Source organism: Bubalus bubalis, chromosome 13, assembly GCF_019923935.1.
Source record: "Bubalus bubalis isolate 160015118507 breed Murrah chromosome 13, NDDB_SH_1, whole genome shotgun sequence".
Lineage (NCBI taxonomy): Eukaryota > Metazoa > Chordata > Mammalia > Artiodactyla > Bovidae > Bubalus > Bubalus bubalis.
Window position 1 is genome coordinate 57,215,024 of NC_059169.1, and position 15,819 is coordinate 57,230,842.

Consider the following 15,819-nt stretch of genomic DNA (forward strand, 5'->3'; position numbering starts at 1 on the left):
AGACAACATACCAATCTGTTTGTTTTTTTAATAGGCTATATATGTCAAAAAGAATGTTCTTTTGTGGCAAAAACATGGACAGAGCTTCTAAAACACATGAGAGAAACCCATAAAGGTAAGGCCAGCACAGGGGACATGATAGAAATGTAATATCTGCTCCTGTAGAACTATTACACATGCTCGGGAAAGTAATAGATTATCATCTATTACTCTCTGTAGTATGTCTCTGTAGTATGTCTTGTTAAGCACTGGGTCCCTGGGTGTTGGACACATGATCAGAGAGACCCGTAGCCCCAGGTTCAGGAGGAGCTGGGCCGGGTCTCCAGGCCTGTGCTCACCTGGCATCTTAAAGGCTCCAGCGGGGGAGGCACGTGGGGAGGCCCTGGCTGGAGTCTGTGGGGGCAGCTGGGAGCGTGCCCTCTGTGCCCGAGGACAAGGGAGCAGACGGGTCTGTGTAACTTGCTTCCCTGCCCGCAGCTCCATGCAGAGAAGCCCTGTACTTAACAGGGCCGGGGGACCGTGTATCACATAGGAATGTAGAAGAGCTAAGGCAGACCTTCAAGAAGCAAGCACTGCAGTTCGCTTCCTCCACCCGACATTCTGATTAGTGTGTTGTCATCAGGCTTCTGGCGTTGAACCCATTACTTGATATATTCAGTGTTTGCTTTTTCTCTATGGTTAACGCCGGGGACGTGGGCTCCCCTTGCTTCTGCTCCCCCAGAGGACATAAGGTGTGGCGTGTGCCAGAAAACGTTTAAGCGCAAGGACTTCCTGCGGCAGCACATGAGGATGCACGCCCCGGAGCGGGACGTGTGCCGGTGTCCCCGGGCAGGCTGCGGCCGCACCTACACCACCGTCTTCAACCTCCAAAGCCACATCCTCTCCTTCCACGAGCAGCAGCGCCCCTTCGTGTGCGAGCATGCCGGCTGCGGCAAGACCTTTGCCATGAAGGTGAGCCCTGCCCAACTGCCCGCCTCAGGGGTGGGGGGCCGCCCTTGGGGTCTGCATCTTTTCTGCCAGGCTCCTGGGAGATGCAGGGGCTGGAGGGCGGGGGTCTGGCCCATCATTCTGGCTCCAGCGGGAGTGGTTCTCCACCAAGCTGGGCAAACACCAGATGGGCCCCTGCTCCTGCCCCTTGAAGTCCAGCCCTCAGCATGGCTGGAACCTGCCAGAAATGCACATCCAGGCCCCGCTGCAGACCCACTGACTCAGAAGTCTGGGGGATGGGTCCACTCATTTGTTTTTTAACCAACTTCCCAGGTGATTCTTAGGTGACTAAATTTGAGACCCAGTGGCCAGTGGCACCATATGCATACTGTTAAAGAGTCTCCTGATGTCCTGGGTGTCCTTTTGAACTGCAAGTGGTCTGGGGATTGGGAACTGGGTGGGGTCTGAGAGCTTCGGGATATTAGTCCAGATTTTGAGAGCAGGACCCCGACCCTGTGGACCCGTGCCCAGCTGGTGCTGTCACAGGCAGTGACTGAACTACAGTAGCCAGTGGAGGGTGAGGGTCGTGGTCAGCGACAGGGCGGAGACCAGACCTGGGCCACACTTTCCAGGGGGGTTGCGGGTGCTATAGACACCGGGGTAATTAGAAGAGTCTCCCTCCTTCAGCTCAGAAGAGTCCATTCAGACCTGGCCCCCTCCCACCCCTGCCCCCTCTGCAGGCGGGGACCACACACACTCCTAACCTGGGTCCTGCGGGAAGGCAGGGATTTCAGTGGAAGAGGGAGCAGTGTGCTCCAGTGCTGGAGGTCAGATCCCTCCACAGAACAAAACAGAAAGAAGGATGTTGGTTTATCTGAGTAACTCATGGGACTTGAACAGACTCCAAGGGTGTCTCACAAATATACTCACTGTCTCTCTCTCCTTCACCGCAGCAGAGCCTCAGCAGGCATGCCGTTGTGCATGACCCCAACATGAAGAAAACCAAAGTAAGTTGAGACTTAGCATGCTATTAATTTTAAAACATGAATTGCTTAAACCAGATGCTAAATATGCTATTTGGCATATTTTCAACTACTTATTGGTGTGTGAGTCTGTCGGCCTATCGAAGCGCTCACGTGGCGCTCGCGTCCTTATTTCCGAGTTTTATTGTGTGCTGCAGCAGTCGCATGCCTGACAGGCGTACGATTCTGATAGTTTTGATTTTGAATTAAAGTTAGTCATCCCTTGGTATCCGTGGGGAGTTGGCTCTGGGACCCCCCAGGATACCAGAGTCCGCAGGTGCTTGAGTATATGTAGGTTTTCGACTGTGCTCGTGTCCATGTGCCTAACGCCCTGCCCGCCTACCCGAGTTCCAGGGCCATCTGTATTTGCATGTAACCTCCGCACATCCTCCTGTGTACCATGAATTATCTCTACGTTCCTTATGATACCTAATACAATGGAAATGCTGTGTAAATTGTTGTCAGTGCACGGCAAATTCAAACTTTGCCTTTTGGAACTTTCTGAATTTTTCCTTTTTTAAAAACACTTTGGATGGGCTGTTGGTGGACCCAGCTGCAGAACTTGCAGACATGAGGCCTGACTTGCTCTGTCTTCCTTATTCCCTAAGGTGAGGCCGTCTCGTAGGAAGCGGAGCCTGGCCTCCCGGCTCAGTGGGTACGTCCCTCCTAAAAGGACACAGGGCCACGCTGTGCCTTTGCCCATGAATGGGGAGCCGCTGAGCTGCATGGAAGGCCACGTACTCTCCACGTCACCATGCTGACCACAGCTGCACACCCGCCTGCGCTGTGTGGAGGACCACAGACCAGCCACTGCAGCTCTCTCCCCTGGAAGCATGTGTCTATTAAAGTCACTGGGGCAGGACACCAGATGCTCCATCCTTCCCGTCTCCCCCGTTCAGAGCATCTCTTCTTGGGGTGTCCGGAGCTGCTCTCCACGCAGCCTCCTCCTTTTTGCTCAAGGGACGAAGAACACACATCACAGCCTTGCCTCCTCTGATGGGCTGTGGCCGGGATGAGAAGGTTGCAATTCCAGACATGGTCTGGACGATTTGATTACACATCTCCTCCTAGAAGAGGAAACAAAAGGCTAGTATAAAACCAGCACCTCTGATTCTTTCCAGTGTTCATGCTTATCTGATACCCATAAAAGCCAACATTCTTGAATTTCTATATAAGGGATCTGCTAAGTCAAATCGTATAGACCTGGTTAAGCTGATTGAAAACTGTACAATAACCAGGTGGTTATACAAACTCCATGTAACTAGTCCAATGCACTAAAGGCTTGATAGTTTTGAATCCCCTATCATGACACTGAGAGGCTGTTTGACCCAAACCACCCTCTCACAAAAAGTGAAAGTGGTGGGTTTGGGCACTGGCAGGGCCCCTTATCCCCCTAGCTTGTCAGCTCGGTGCTGGTCCCAGCTGTCCTTCACAGAGTCACTGAGGTGGTCAGAAAAAGACACATGGTTCTAGAGATTCTGGGTGGACTGAACTGGGCCCAGGGCCTGGGTCATTCTAGTCTGGAGCTAGGGCTGAAAACCACTGGAGTAAATGCTGCCTTTATCTGCTGCTGTGTAACTCCAAAAGTGAAATCCACAGATCCTCCACAGACTTACCCTGGGACTGTAAACTAACACTTTCTAGAAGAGTTTGACTTGAATGCTTCTCAGAGGCATTTATAAACAGGAATCGGACTTAAAAAGATGAACCCATACAGTCTCTAGTTTTCTTATATAAATGTTAGACCCTCTACAGTCTGTGAAGTAGAATAGTATATAGCCCTTAAGTGAGAAAGTAGTGTTCTCACATGGCGAAGTACTTAACGCTACAGTGGGAAAAAAGTGTGTACATTTTGCATTTTGAAAACCCAATTAGAAAGCTGCCACCAAGACTGGGCGGAATTATTACTTTTCTCTGCCTTTACGTTTTCCAGGTTTTCCACAGCTGTATTTGTAAGTTCAGAAAACAAGCAGTCGCTCAGGCCTGTCTTCACTTACCATTTTGTCCTCGGGCTCATCTGCACTCTTCCCTTTCTTTACTGTAATCTGGACTTTGTACTTTTTTTCGATCCAGTGCTGAATCTGTTTACTCTTTGTGTCCAGATCATGTTGTCCAATATTTGAAGAAAAAGTCAGCTCCTTGGTCAGGGTGGGTCCTAGGTTGAAAGAGCGAGATCTGGGGCTAGTGTGTGAGGCCTGTGTTTATCACACGCGCGTCCTAAGGTCTACGCTGCTACAGGCCCTCCTGTCTGCCTGGTTTTAACATTTTCACCCTCCAGTTAAATAGAGGAGACGGACACAAGGTGAAATACCACTTTTGCCAAGTAAGAGTACCTAAACAGGGAATGCTTCTGTTTATCATTACCATTGTTTGATGAAAGAACAAAAGAATGGTCCTTTAAAGAGAACCAGGTACTTTTTTTTTTTTATTTTGGGTGGTGTTCACTGTACTTTTTCTTTATCCTTTTTTAATTTAAATAAAAATAATTTTTCTAAAAAGATACACCTCCTTGCTTCTCAGAGCTCCTACCAGCTGGTTAGAGTCCTCTGTTAGCCCTTCTGCCACCTCTGAACCAAGCTTCTCAGGCTGTTCACCTTTTTTTAAATGTGATGCAGTTTGATGCCCTTAGCACTGCAGCGGGCCTCTTCTGGATATTTTTTGTTTTCTAGTCAATATCCCTGTTGCTAGATGTGTTGTCCAGAGAATCGACACATTCTGACCTCTAGTGATGAGCAGTTACTAGCCATCATGAAAAACAAACCTCTTCACTTAATTCAGCTCACGGCTTCTGTAAGGTTTAAGTGACAAGTTGGTAAAACACGTTGAGTGTTCCTACCCTGACTATCACAGTGGGCATGGGGGATGCTCTGGGGATGACTTCAGAGTTAGGAAGAGCTTCTCTGTAATGAACTGCCTGCCTCCCCTTAGAGATAAGAGGAGAGAAGGAGGAGGGGACCCAGGGCAGGCGATAGGCCAGGACAGGACTGGGAACTCGTCCCCACCTCGCCCACACCTCACCCCATGCGGCGCTCTGCGGTCCCAGCCCTGGGAGGCCCCACCACGGTCAGAGGGGAAAAGAGCGCCCATCGTTTGGCGGTGGTCGCCTTGTCTGTCTCTCATTTTACACAGGGGTAAAGGAAGAGATGATGGATACAGAGTAGCAAGGAGAAAAGGAAAAGAAGTAAGTGGATGAAAAACACTGGACACAGTAGTAAAACCGGATTCCAGTTACTCACCGCCTGTTTTTACAGGCACTTGGCAGATGCCCGATTTAAACTGCAGATCTGCCGGCCCGAGGGACATGAGAGCAGAGAGCAGGGTACCTACCCGGCTTGGGTGCGGCCCTCTCTGCCTCTCTGAGCCGCAGCCGCTCCTGGTGGATCTGTGCGCCTGTCAGGAGCTGGTACTGGGGGGGCTCCGCGCTGGCGTCCCGCTGCACCAGCCGCAGGCCCCGCTCAGCCATGAGCCTGATCACGTTTGCCCGGTGCATGTGGCCCAGGTCGTTGCCCTGCTCGTCCAGCACGTGAATGATGCGCTCGTTGATTTTTCTCCCAACGCTACTGAAAGCCGTCGCGTTCTTTTTTTTCTTTGTCATCTCATCCTGGGTGTCTTCAGTGCTAAAAGTTTTCGCGTGAATGAGGCAGGACGGTCTTGGGGGCTGCTGTGTGGGCACGGGCCCCTGTAAGATGTATTGGCCCAAACATCTTCTAATGCAGTAATTCTCAGTCTTTACCGTTTGTAATGTTAACTTCTTGAGGAAAAGAGCAGCCATCCTATAAAGCAGGGAGAAAAGATCGTTAAAATCCAGCTGTTCATTCCCGCGGGCTGGTGCTGTGGCGCACGGAGGAGGCTGGTCAGAGGTGAGGGAGAGGACGCGGTGTCTCAGACAGCGCTTCTCGGGGAAGCTCCCGGGTCTCCTGCTCGAGCATTGCCAGGGTGTGTAAGGCTGGGACTCCCTCTGGTCCGACTTTGATCCTCCTGGGCTGTGTATCCCAGCCCTCTTGCCCGTCACCACCGCACACACCCACTGTTGACCAGTAAATCGCACAGGAAGTGATGGGAGGTGCGTGCTCTCACTGCCCTGCCCCTCAGGTACCCAGGTTGATCCCTGCAACGCCATCCCTGCAGAGGTAACTGCCTGCCCAAGCCCAAGCCCTCCACCCAGGCAGCACCCTCAGGTCAGCACGTGCAGGACTGAGTTCCACCTGCCCTCCCGCCCCCAGCTCAGGCCTCCTGTTTCTATATCACACACACACTTCATGTGTGATACAGAGCTAAGTGATCCCCAGACAGCTACGTGATCCTTGGCCCTTCTTTTTCTCTTAGCCGTTCATCAGCAGATCCCGTTGTTCCACCTCTAAAAGCCACCAGGACCCAACCACTCCCCACCCCCTCCCTTGCCGTCACCCACCCCCAAGTGCGGTGATCACCTCTCACCTGGGTCAGGTCCCAGCTCCTGACTGCCTCCTGCAGCTGCCCTTGGCCCTGATGACCATCACGCATGCTTAAAGCACGGACATCAGACAATGGCCCCACTGTGCTCACAGCCCTCCAGGGCCCCCACCTCACTCCAGAGCCCTCCCCCACCCCACCCCACTCCGCCCACAGCACCCAGCCCACCTCCTCCACTCACTCTTCCAAGCTTGCAGCTCCTTGCTGTTCTTGTAAACACTGTACACACACACCCCCACCCCTATGTGATCCTTTCCCTCAGATAATGCAGCTTCGTTCAGTTCTCGTCCACTCTGTAAATGACACACCCCATCCTTGCAAACCCATCACTTTGCCCTTTAAAAGCATCCACTGCTGACATTTATCTCCACACAACGTTCGTGATCTTCCCTCAGTAGAATGTAAGCTTCATGAGAAAACATGTCTGTCCGCTGCGTTAGGAGCACGGCAAGGAACCCACTGGTTCTAACCCAGCGCCTAGAGTCTGTCCCAGAACATGCAGCATCCTCAGTATCCTCATGGGGCCGATCCAGGGCCCCCGGAGACACCCAAATCCACGGACACTTGAGTCCTGCATGTAAAACGCTGTGTGTTTGCATGTAACCTGTGTATATCCTTCCACATGCCACATCGTCTCTAGGTTCTTACAAAACCTAACAGGGGAAATGATATGTCAATAGCTGCCTGGCATAGCAAATCAGTCTTGCTTTTTGGAACTTTCCAGAGTTTTTTTTCCCCTGAGTATTTTCAGTTACGGTTGGTTGCATCCATGGATGCAGAACTGGTGGACACGGAGGACTGGCCATACCTGCTGAATGAATGTGTGAGTCAAAGGAGATGGTCAGGAGGGAGGCAGTGTCCGCAGGCATTATCCCGGGCCTTCAGGTGCATCACCCCCCCCGCCACACAGAAGGCTGCTAAGTGCGGTATCTGTCTATTCTAGAAATGCTCAACTTTCCTCCTTATATCTTCTTCCTTTATCCAAAACCTAGGGTCTTTTTACCCAGGAGTATTTGATCATATCACTGCGTCAGCTTCTTCTGATGATCTTCTATAGTACCATGAGAAAATATTGTCAGATTTATGAATAAATCTTGAATAAAATGACCCATGCTTTACCAAAGAAGAAAACAGTTCCTAGCTGGCATTTCAAATGTCCACCACCCTCCATGAGATCTGTGATGTTTCATCCATGGTGAATGAGGCGCCTGGAGTCATGCAGAAGGACCCCACCTGCAGACGCTGCAGAGGCCCCAGGACTGGACTGAAACTGGGTTTAAATAGCTGAGCCACATCAAAAAGTCTACAAACAATAAATGCTGGAGAGGGAGTGGAGAAAAGGGAACCCTCTTACACTGTTGGTGAGAATGCAAACGGGTATAGTCACTATGGAGAACAGTGTGGAGATTCTTTAAAAAACTGGAAATAGAACTGCCATATGACCCAGCAATCCCATCACTGGGCATATACACCAAGGAAACCAGAATTGAAAGAGACGTGGACCCCAATGCTCATGTTTACAATAGCCAGGACATGGAAGCAACCTAGATATCCATCAGCAGATGAATGGATAAGAAAGCCGTGGTACATATACACAATGGAGTATTACTCAGCCATTAAAAAGAATGCATTTGAATCAGTTCTAATGAGGTGGATGAAACGAGCCTATTATACAGAGTGAAGTAAGTCAGAAAGAAAAACACCAATAGTGTGTATTGATGCATATATATGGAATTTAGAAAGATGGTAACAATGACCCTATATGCGAGACAGCAAAAGAAACACAGATATAAAGAACAGACTTTTGGGCTCTGTCGGAGAAGGCAAGGGTGAGATGATTTGAGACAATAGTATTGAAACGTATATTACCGTATGTGAAATAGATCACCAGTCCAAGTTCGATGCATGAAGCAGCCACTCAAAGCCGGTGCACTGGGACAACCCTGAGGGATGGGATGGGGAATGAGGTGGGGGGGTGGGGGGTGGGGGTTCAGGATGGGGGCACATGTACACCCATGGCTGATTCGTGTTGATGTATGGCAAAAATCACTACAATACTGTAAAGTAATTAGCCTCCAATTAAAATAAATTAATTTTTTATAATTATAATAACTAATCATAAAACACCATTAAATATATACCACTATGAAAAATTAAATAGATAAATAGCTGAGCTACTTACTGCTCAACAGCAAACAATCACTTATTCATGGAGGAAGCCCCCAAAGCAAAAAAAGCAGAAAAGTCTGAAGACGCTGGAGAAAACTTCTATTTATCATGAAAAAGCACACATGCCCTGTGTGATCAATCAGCAATCCATTATGCAGAACAAGGGAGCAAATAAACTAGGCACAGGAAAAAGATGGATTTCAGAAGAACCCTGGAGTTTTCCTAAGACTGAAGACAGTAATTTTCTCTTCCCTATTCTTCCTAATTATCATTCTCTAATTTTTATAAGGAGGGGGTATTTTTTATACTAATAAATTCTATGTATTTACAAAATAAAAACTGTTTCTGAAACATAGTTTTTTAAAAAGCTTTAAAAACACTTTCCAAAAAGAGGAAAAGGTAAATAGTATATTTACCTTTATTTTTTTTAAAGAGTCTTTGCTGCTGCTGCTGCTGCTAAGTTGCTTCAGTCATGTCCGACTCTGTGCGACCCCATAGACGGCAGCCCACCAGGCTCCCCCGTCCCTGGGATTCTCCAGGCAAGAACACTGGAGTGGGTTGCCATTTCCTTCTCCAATGCAGGAAAGTGAAAGTGAAGTCACTCAGTCGTGTCCGACTCCTAGCGACCCCATGGACTGCAGCCTACCAGGCTCCTCCGTCCATGGGATTTTCCAGGCAAGAGTACTGGAGTGGGGTGCCATTGCCTTCTCCGAAAGCGTCTTTACCATTATTCAAATTTTTAAAGGGTTTAAACCTTCTTGACTTACACAGAAGTTATGCTTCAATACTAGCTGAATTTTGACTTTAGATCAGCAAAGTTGAAGATATACACATTTCTTCAAAATAAACTTTACATAGATAAACATATAAATACAGAGTTAGGGGGGAAAAAAACCTGTGATATTAAATGTGAGAGACAAATAACAAATTCAAGTCATTAAGAAACTTTTAATCAGGAAAATTCTCAAACACGTACAGAAAAAAGAGCAAAAGGAAGCCCAAAGCATCCATCGCTCAGCTCCCTGACTCTCAGCACTCCAGCCAACGTGCTTCCTCTCCACAAACAGCTGCTCCCTGGACCTCAACATCCAGTAATGACTTCACAGTAAATCCCGTCTCATCATTAGCCAATTGAGTACATCACCTCTAAGAGCTGAGGACTTGCTTATCTTCTGAATAACAACAGTACACATCCCAACTAATAATCATTCCTCTACATCATCAAATATCCAGGCTTCAGATGTCCCTGGTAGTTATCATTCTGTTTATGTTTCATTTACAACTTGATTGCATGAAGAGACTCTCACTGGCCAAATGTGGGATCATTTACACATCAGTGACTGAAATTCATTTCAACACACCAACCATGCAAAAATCCATGAAAAAGAAAGACAGTTTGCCACAACTCTACGTGACTAATACCCTGACTCCTTACTTTGGAAATTGGTCATTAAAGAAAAAGAACTAAGTATTTATCCTACCTTTTTAGGAAGAACTATAATCATCCCCAGTCGATGAAGAAAAGTATTCTTTAGAGGAGAATGCCAGCTAATATCTGGAGAAGAAAAGTAAAAGTTAATTGAAAACCACCATTTTCCCAACTCCAATCAGACCACTGATTCAGGCTTGTTGTTCAATTTCTAAGTCGTGTCTGACTCTTTGTTCAGGCCTAGATGGTTGCAAACATCATTAGGTAAAAGGCTGATAAGGAAATAAGGAGTTCATGGGGTGCCAAAGGGTGACCCAAGGTACACTTCCAAATGGAAGCAGGAAACACATGCTCCAGCTGTCACCCCATAACGGGTCAGACTCAGCACTCTGACACCCTAACACTTGTCTTTTCGTGGGATGGGTGATCCTTCTGTGAAACAGGCCTGCCCAAAATGGCTGAACCGGAACAGCATCAAGCCTCCTGGTTTTCAAGGATGTAAGGGCCAGACTCTGAGAGGAACAAATCAGATGACACAACAAGGAAACCACTGACAAATCCAGACTATGGGACAAGACCTCTGGCTTTAAGCCTTACAAAAAAATCAGTGTCACTGGGAACTTGAATTAAAAGACTAAGGAAACATAATCATAAAATTCAATGATTGAAAAAGAAACAAAAAGACACATGGGGATAAGGGAGGAAGAACTACATATGGCCTAAATTCATGATGGATTAGACTATCAGAAAAGTACTATTTTCTCAGCCATGAAAATGGCATTCTTAGGAAATCTTAGGGAGTTAGTCACGACATCTGCTTACTTATTCTGAAATGGTTCAGCAGCAAATAAATGTGATTATGGCAACATCTGCAGAAGCTCAATTATGCTTGTATGAGTGCTTAGTTGTTAGTCTTTCAACTTTTCTATGTTTAAATTTTTTTTTCATAATTAAAAAGTTCATTTTAGAAAGAATCAACAACCTACAGGGAGGAAAAAATTCACTAGTCATGCCAATATGACTATTCCAGTCTGTGTAATTGTATATTTACTGTAATTTAATACACTGGCACTCTGACTTTATGTATCCTTAACAAATATTTCTTTCATTAGCTGTAAGTCTATGTTTAAGCAGAGCCTATGTCTAAGGAACTTTACAAACTTAATGGTCTGACTTTTTTTTTTTTTTTAATTGCAAATTGCCTTTCTTTCTCCATCTGGTTTTCATCAGATCAAGTCCAAAAGTGCCTTACCTGGTAAATGGTGATGATTTCAGTTTAAGGTAGAATGTGTACAATTTTCTGCTAACCGAAGTAGCTAAAAGCTAATGTGTATTTTGGAGAAGGGCTCTCAGAAGCTTGGGGCCCACCTGCATCATCTGGGGATGCTTTTTCAGAACCCACAATGTGTCCTCACCCCTCTCCTAGTTAACAGCTCCAGGGTTAGGACCCCCAGAAAAATATGGCATAAGAAAGTGAGTAATAAAGCATTACAGTATAAGTGGATTCAAGTAACTTACGCTGAGATGTCTTGGGCTACCCTTAACCTTTCAAGACTGATGCAAAATAGGAAGCCTGTTTCTCTGATGAGATGTCTTTGTCAAACATATAACAGCCTGACTGAATCAGATCTATCAAAATGAAAATGCTTATGTTCTTAGGACAATACTGGTATACTTGGTCACTCCCACAACTACCGTTTCTGAGACATCCAAATATTTTAAGAGCCAGTTACCTTAAAGCCAGTTACTTAAAATGCACAATTTGATAGTATGAGATATCCATTTCTGATTTTGTATTTATTCAGACCTTACTGAAACCATGCTGTGCTGTATTAGCTGCATCTACTGGTAGTTTTGATTGAGTAGCTAACTCCACATTCTAGAGAGAAACAGAAGGCTTCTTTTTCACTGTTGTTCTTTACTTACTTGGGACGGGATCACTGAAAAACTCCACATCCACTGAGCACTGGAACAGACTGACAGGTATCCCCAGAGCCCGTCTCCTCTGGTCGTGGCTCCTCTTCCGCAGCTCCTGCTACTTTCTGTCCTCACTCCACTTCCCGGGGCTCTTCTGCATCATCCCTGACTGTCCTAAATGATATAAGAAAAAATGTCAAGTTACATTATTCCAGATGTACACAACAGGGGAATTGTGTTTGATCCATATATTTCATAAGAACTGGAATGTAAACATTTAGCCATAAAGTGGGCAGTCCTGAAATGTGTGGCACTTCCTTGTGCTGCCTGTAGGGCTGCATCCTTCACACTGTCACATCAGTCTTCAGTTGTCTCAAAGGAATCACATTCTTTGAGGACTATTACCAAGTTTAAGCTTGTACTGCTCACCACACGACAGACCAACAAATCGACAGACGAGTTGTTGGGACGAGGAATGGTGACTTTGTTTAGAAAGCCAGCAGACTGAGAAGATGATGGACTCGTGTCCCAAAGAACCAACTTCCCTGAGTTAGAATTCTGACTTCTTTTACATGAAAAGGGAAAGGGGTAAAGTCAGGTTCCAGCCAGACTCCAGAGGGGATATGTTAATTTCTTCCTCCTTGCAGCCATTCAGAGGTGGGACTGGACAAGGTGTTTTCCGGGACCTGAACAAAGGTATTTGAGCTTCACCTGGGAGGCAGGGTTTCTAAAGATGGACCACTGTGTAATTTAAGCTTGCAGGCAACATTTCTTTAATGATTAACTGGAATACAGTGGCGCTTCCCTATTATAAGACAACTTTCCCCAACTTTCATTAAGAAAATGCTTAAATATTCAGAAAAGTTAAAATATTATACAGTCAACACCCCAATACTCATTCACCTAGATTCCACTGTTGCTCTCCTTGGTATATGTATATTTACTCCTCTTTCCATCCATTTTATTATGTTTTGATACATTTCAAAGTAAGCTGCAGACACTGCTACACTTCACCCTCAAATACTTCAGCAGGCATATCATTACCTAGAGTTCAGTATTCATTTACAACTCTTTTGAGACAAAATTTACAAACAATGACATGTACAAGTCTTAAGCATATAATTTGACAGCACCTCTGTAACCAAACTCCTATCAACTGATGAGATGAAGATAACTTCTATTTACTTGTTCACTCACTGCTTTTCTTTCCTACATAGCTGATATTGTATATTGATATCTATTATTTCCTGGGAGATTGGAACAAAAGTTACATGGATTCTAGTGGACTAAAATATTTATGAAATTAATTTTTCCAATTCTGATGACTTTTAAGAAGCCTCTGTCACGTCTTCCAAAGGAGTTTCACTAAGTCCTTCTGCCTGCAGGCCTGCCCCCTGCCCCATGTGCCCGCTCTGGTAGGGGCTGAACACTGCAAACCCCAGGCCTGCAGGTTGCTGTCTGCTGGCTCTGATTTTGCACAAAGTATTCTCCATACCGAGATGGGCTGTTTAAGAGCTAGAATAGTGACTAAAAACACTGGAAAAAGCCAACATAATATCCTGGCTAATTATTTAGCCACATTTCTTTAGCCATAAAATTTTAAATTTATTTTTTAGTTATTTTATTGAAATAAGCATCCAGAAAACATTTTTTAAAAAGCTTTTAAATCCTGAGTTCAAGACTCAATACTAAAATATGTACTAAATCCTGTATATTATTCTTCTAATCTGTCATCTCACCTTCCAGAACCCCCATCTCAGAGACCAGCATCTTTTCCAGGTCTGCTCTCCAGCACTCCCACAGCTAATCCAACACCAAGGCTTCTGAATGTTACTTCCAAACATCAATCAAATCCACCTACTTCTCTCCATGTCCATCGCCACCACCCTCCTGAGGACATCTCCCACCATCAGTCTCCTAACTAGGCTCTTGCACCTTGAACTCCTCCCCTCTGTACTGCTGGTGATGGCTCCACACGCAGTGCTCGCCCCCTTAAAACTGCCTGCAGACTAAAGACCTACAGTTCAGGAGGCCAAAAGGCCCTTCCCGCCTCATTCCACACCAAGTTTCCTTTATGCCTAAACCACACTGGCCTTGCTGATCTTGAATGCTCTTCCCCGCTGGTTTAGGGAACTCCCTTCCTGCCGAGCACTGTCTTTCTCAGGACATTCCTCTGATCATCTCTAAGACTAAGCCAGATCTCCTCTGAAAGCGCCCCCGGCCCAAGCGTCCCCGCCCCCCCGCATTTGTTTTTCGAGGTCAACGGTCAAATATTTCCACAGTATAACCTCTCTTTCCACGATTATAATTTTGTGATTATTACTGATTCTCTCCTTCACTAGACGGTGAGTTCTGTGAAGCAAGGAACACACGTGGCATACCCTTCCCGGAACCGCGCCTGGCACAGTAAAACCTCACAGCTTGCCCTCGGAACTGCGGCTATTCAGTAAGAAAATGTTTTTACTTTTTTCAAGGAGCCCTATGCCGGGGAGCCCAGTAAATGATAAAAGGGGGTAAAAAAAGAAAAAGAAATCCCAGATGGTTCGGCGACTTTCCTCCAGCATCCCTCCTTGGGCCGCCGCGGACAGCAAGGGTATGCAGGTTTCTGCGCTGTCTCACCTGCCAGGCGCTGAGCCAGGGGCCGAGGGGCGGGGCTACGCGCGCCAAACGGACCAATCAGGTGCGCTTGCGATGGCCACGCCCACCCACGCGCTGCGGCGCGCCCGGGTAGGAGCCAGGCGTAGCAACGTCCGGCGTGCGTGTGTCCCCGTACGTGCGCCATGATGGCCGGACGGAAGACGTAAGGGCCGGAAGGACGGGCGCCCGGCCTAGCCAGGGCTCTAAGACAACTTTACACCAAGGCCGCAGTGCGGCCGCACGGCAGCGTCTGCAGTCCGCCGGCAGGTGGGCGGCATTGGCCTTCCAAAAGGACGACGACACGGCCGAGCGCTAGGCTGCAGGCCCGCCCCTACGACCCCGTGTTCCCGCCGCAGGTCCCCTCACTCGCGCAGCGCCCCTGGCCTTTGGCTTTACCTGTACCGAGCCGCTGATTGATGAGGTTTGGCGGCAGCAGCCCGCAAGCGGGCTCCCCGGTGAGACCCTCTTCGCCTTCCGTAGTGGGAGGGGCCTCGACTCCCGGCTTTAAAGGGAAGGCGACGTTAGGAGGAGAGCGTTTCCGGCTGGCGGCTTCAAGTCCTCCGACAGAAAAGGGCGCGCAGTGGCCGCTTCCCTGGCTCCAGCCGCCGCAGGTGGTTCGGCGATCGGAGGCCCGCTTCCCCTCGATCCCTTACGTTGGCGCCGACCTCAGTGTAGCTGCGTGCCCAGTGGGCTTACAGCTTGCATACGTCTTTCTTATTTAATAAAATACTACTTTGATAGGATGGTTAATCAGTTCAGTCCAGTTCAGTCGTGTCCGACTCTTTGCGACCCCATGGACTGCAGCACACCAGGGCTCACTGTCCATCACCAACTCCCGGAGTTTACTCAAACTCATGTCCACCCACTCGGTCATCCTCTGTCATCCACTTCTCCTCCTGCCTTCTATCTTTCCCAACATCAGGGTCTTTTCCAGTGAGTCAGTTCTCATCAGGTGGCCAAAGTTTTGGAGTTTCAGCTTCAGCCTCAGTCCTTCCAATGAACATTCAGGACTGCTTTCCTTTAGGATGGACTGGTTTGATCTCCTTGCTGTCCAAGGGACTCTCAAGAGTCTTCTCCAACACCATAGTTCAAAAGCATCAATTCTTCGGCGTTCAGCTTTCTTTAGAGACCAACTCTCACATCCATACATGACTACTAGAAAACCGTAGCTTTGACTAGACAGACCTTTGTTGGCAAAGTAATGTCTCTGCTTTTTAATATGCTATCTAGATTGGTCATAACTTTCCTTCCAAGGAGTAAGCGTCT

At 47.3% G+C, this 15,819-nt stretch overlaps 2 protein-coding genes across 4 annotated transcripts in view; one reads left to right on the plus strand and one right to left on the minus strand.

Annotated features, from left to right (window-relative positions):
- Positions 1-2,836, plus strand: part of GTF3A (general transcription factor IIIA) — a 54,442-nt gene extending 51,606 nt beyond the window's left edge. The window contains exons 7-10 of the mRNA XM_044926887.1: positions 35-115; positions 722-951; positions 1,881-1,934; positions 2,558-2,836. Of these exons, the coding sequence (XP_044782822.1) occupies positions 35-115; positions 722-951; positions 1,881-1,934; positions 2,558-2,710 (518 nt within the window). The 3' untranslated portion in view covers positions 2,711-2,836. The remainder of the gene's footprint in view (positions 1-34; positions 116-721; positions 952-1,880; positions 1,935-2,557) is intronic.
- MTIF3 (mitochondrial translational initiation factor 3) lies at positions 15-14,529 on the minus strand. Of its 3 annotated transcripts, none has more exons than XM_006068019.3 (6): positions 14,298-14,529; positions 11,926-12,090; positions 10,052-10,125; positions 5,277-5,722; positions 3,947-4,104; positions 15-3,016 (listed from the first exon to the last, which is right to left on the minus strand). In XM_006068019.3, exons 4-6 carry the CDS (start codon positions 5,719-5,721, stop codon positions 2,798-2,800), a joined length of 822 nt encoding a protein of 273 aa, XP_006068081.2. In that variant the 5' UTR covers position 5,722; positions 10,052-10,125; positions 11,926-12,090; positions 14,298-14,529; the 3' UTR covers positions 15-2,797. The 3 variants fall into 3 exon arrangements, with proteins under 3 accessions (XP_006068081.2, XP_006068080.2, XP_044783236.1); XM_006068018.3 differs by lacking the exon at positions 14,298-14,529 and adding an exon at positions 13,656-14,050; XM_044927301.1 differs by lacking the exons at positions 10,052-10,125; positions 14,298-14,529 and having other exon boundaries at positions 11,926-12,063.
- Positions 14,530-15,819: the final 1,290 nt, after the last annotated feature.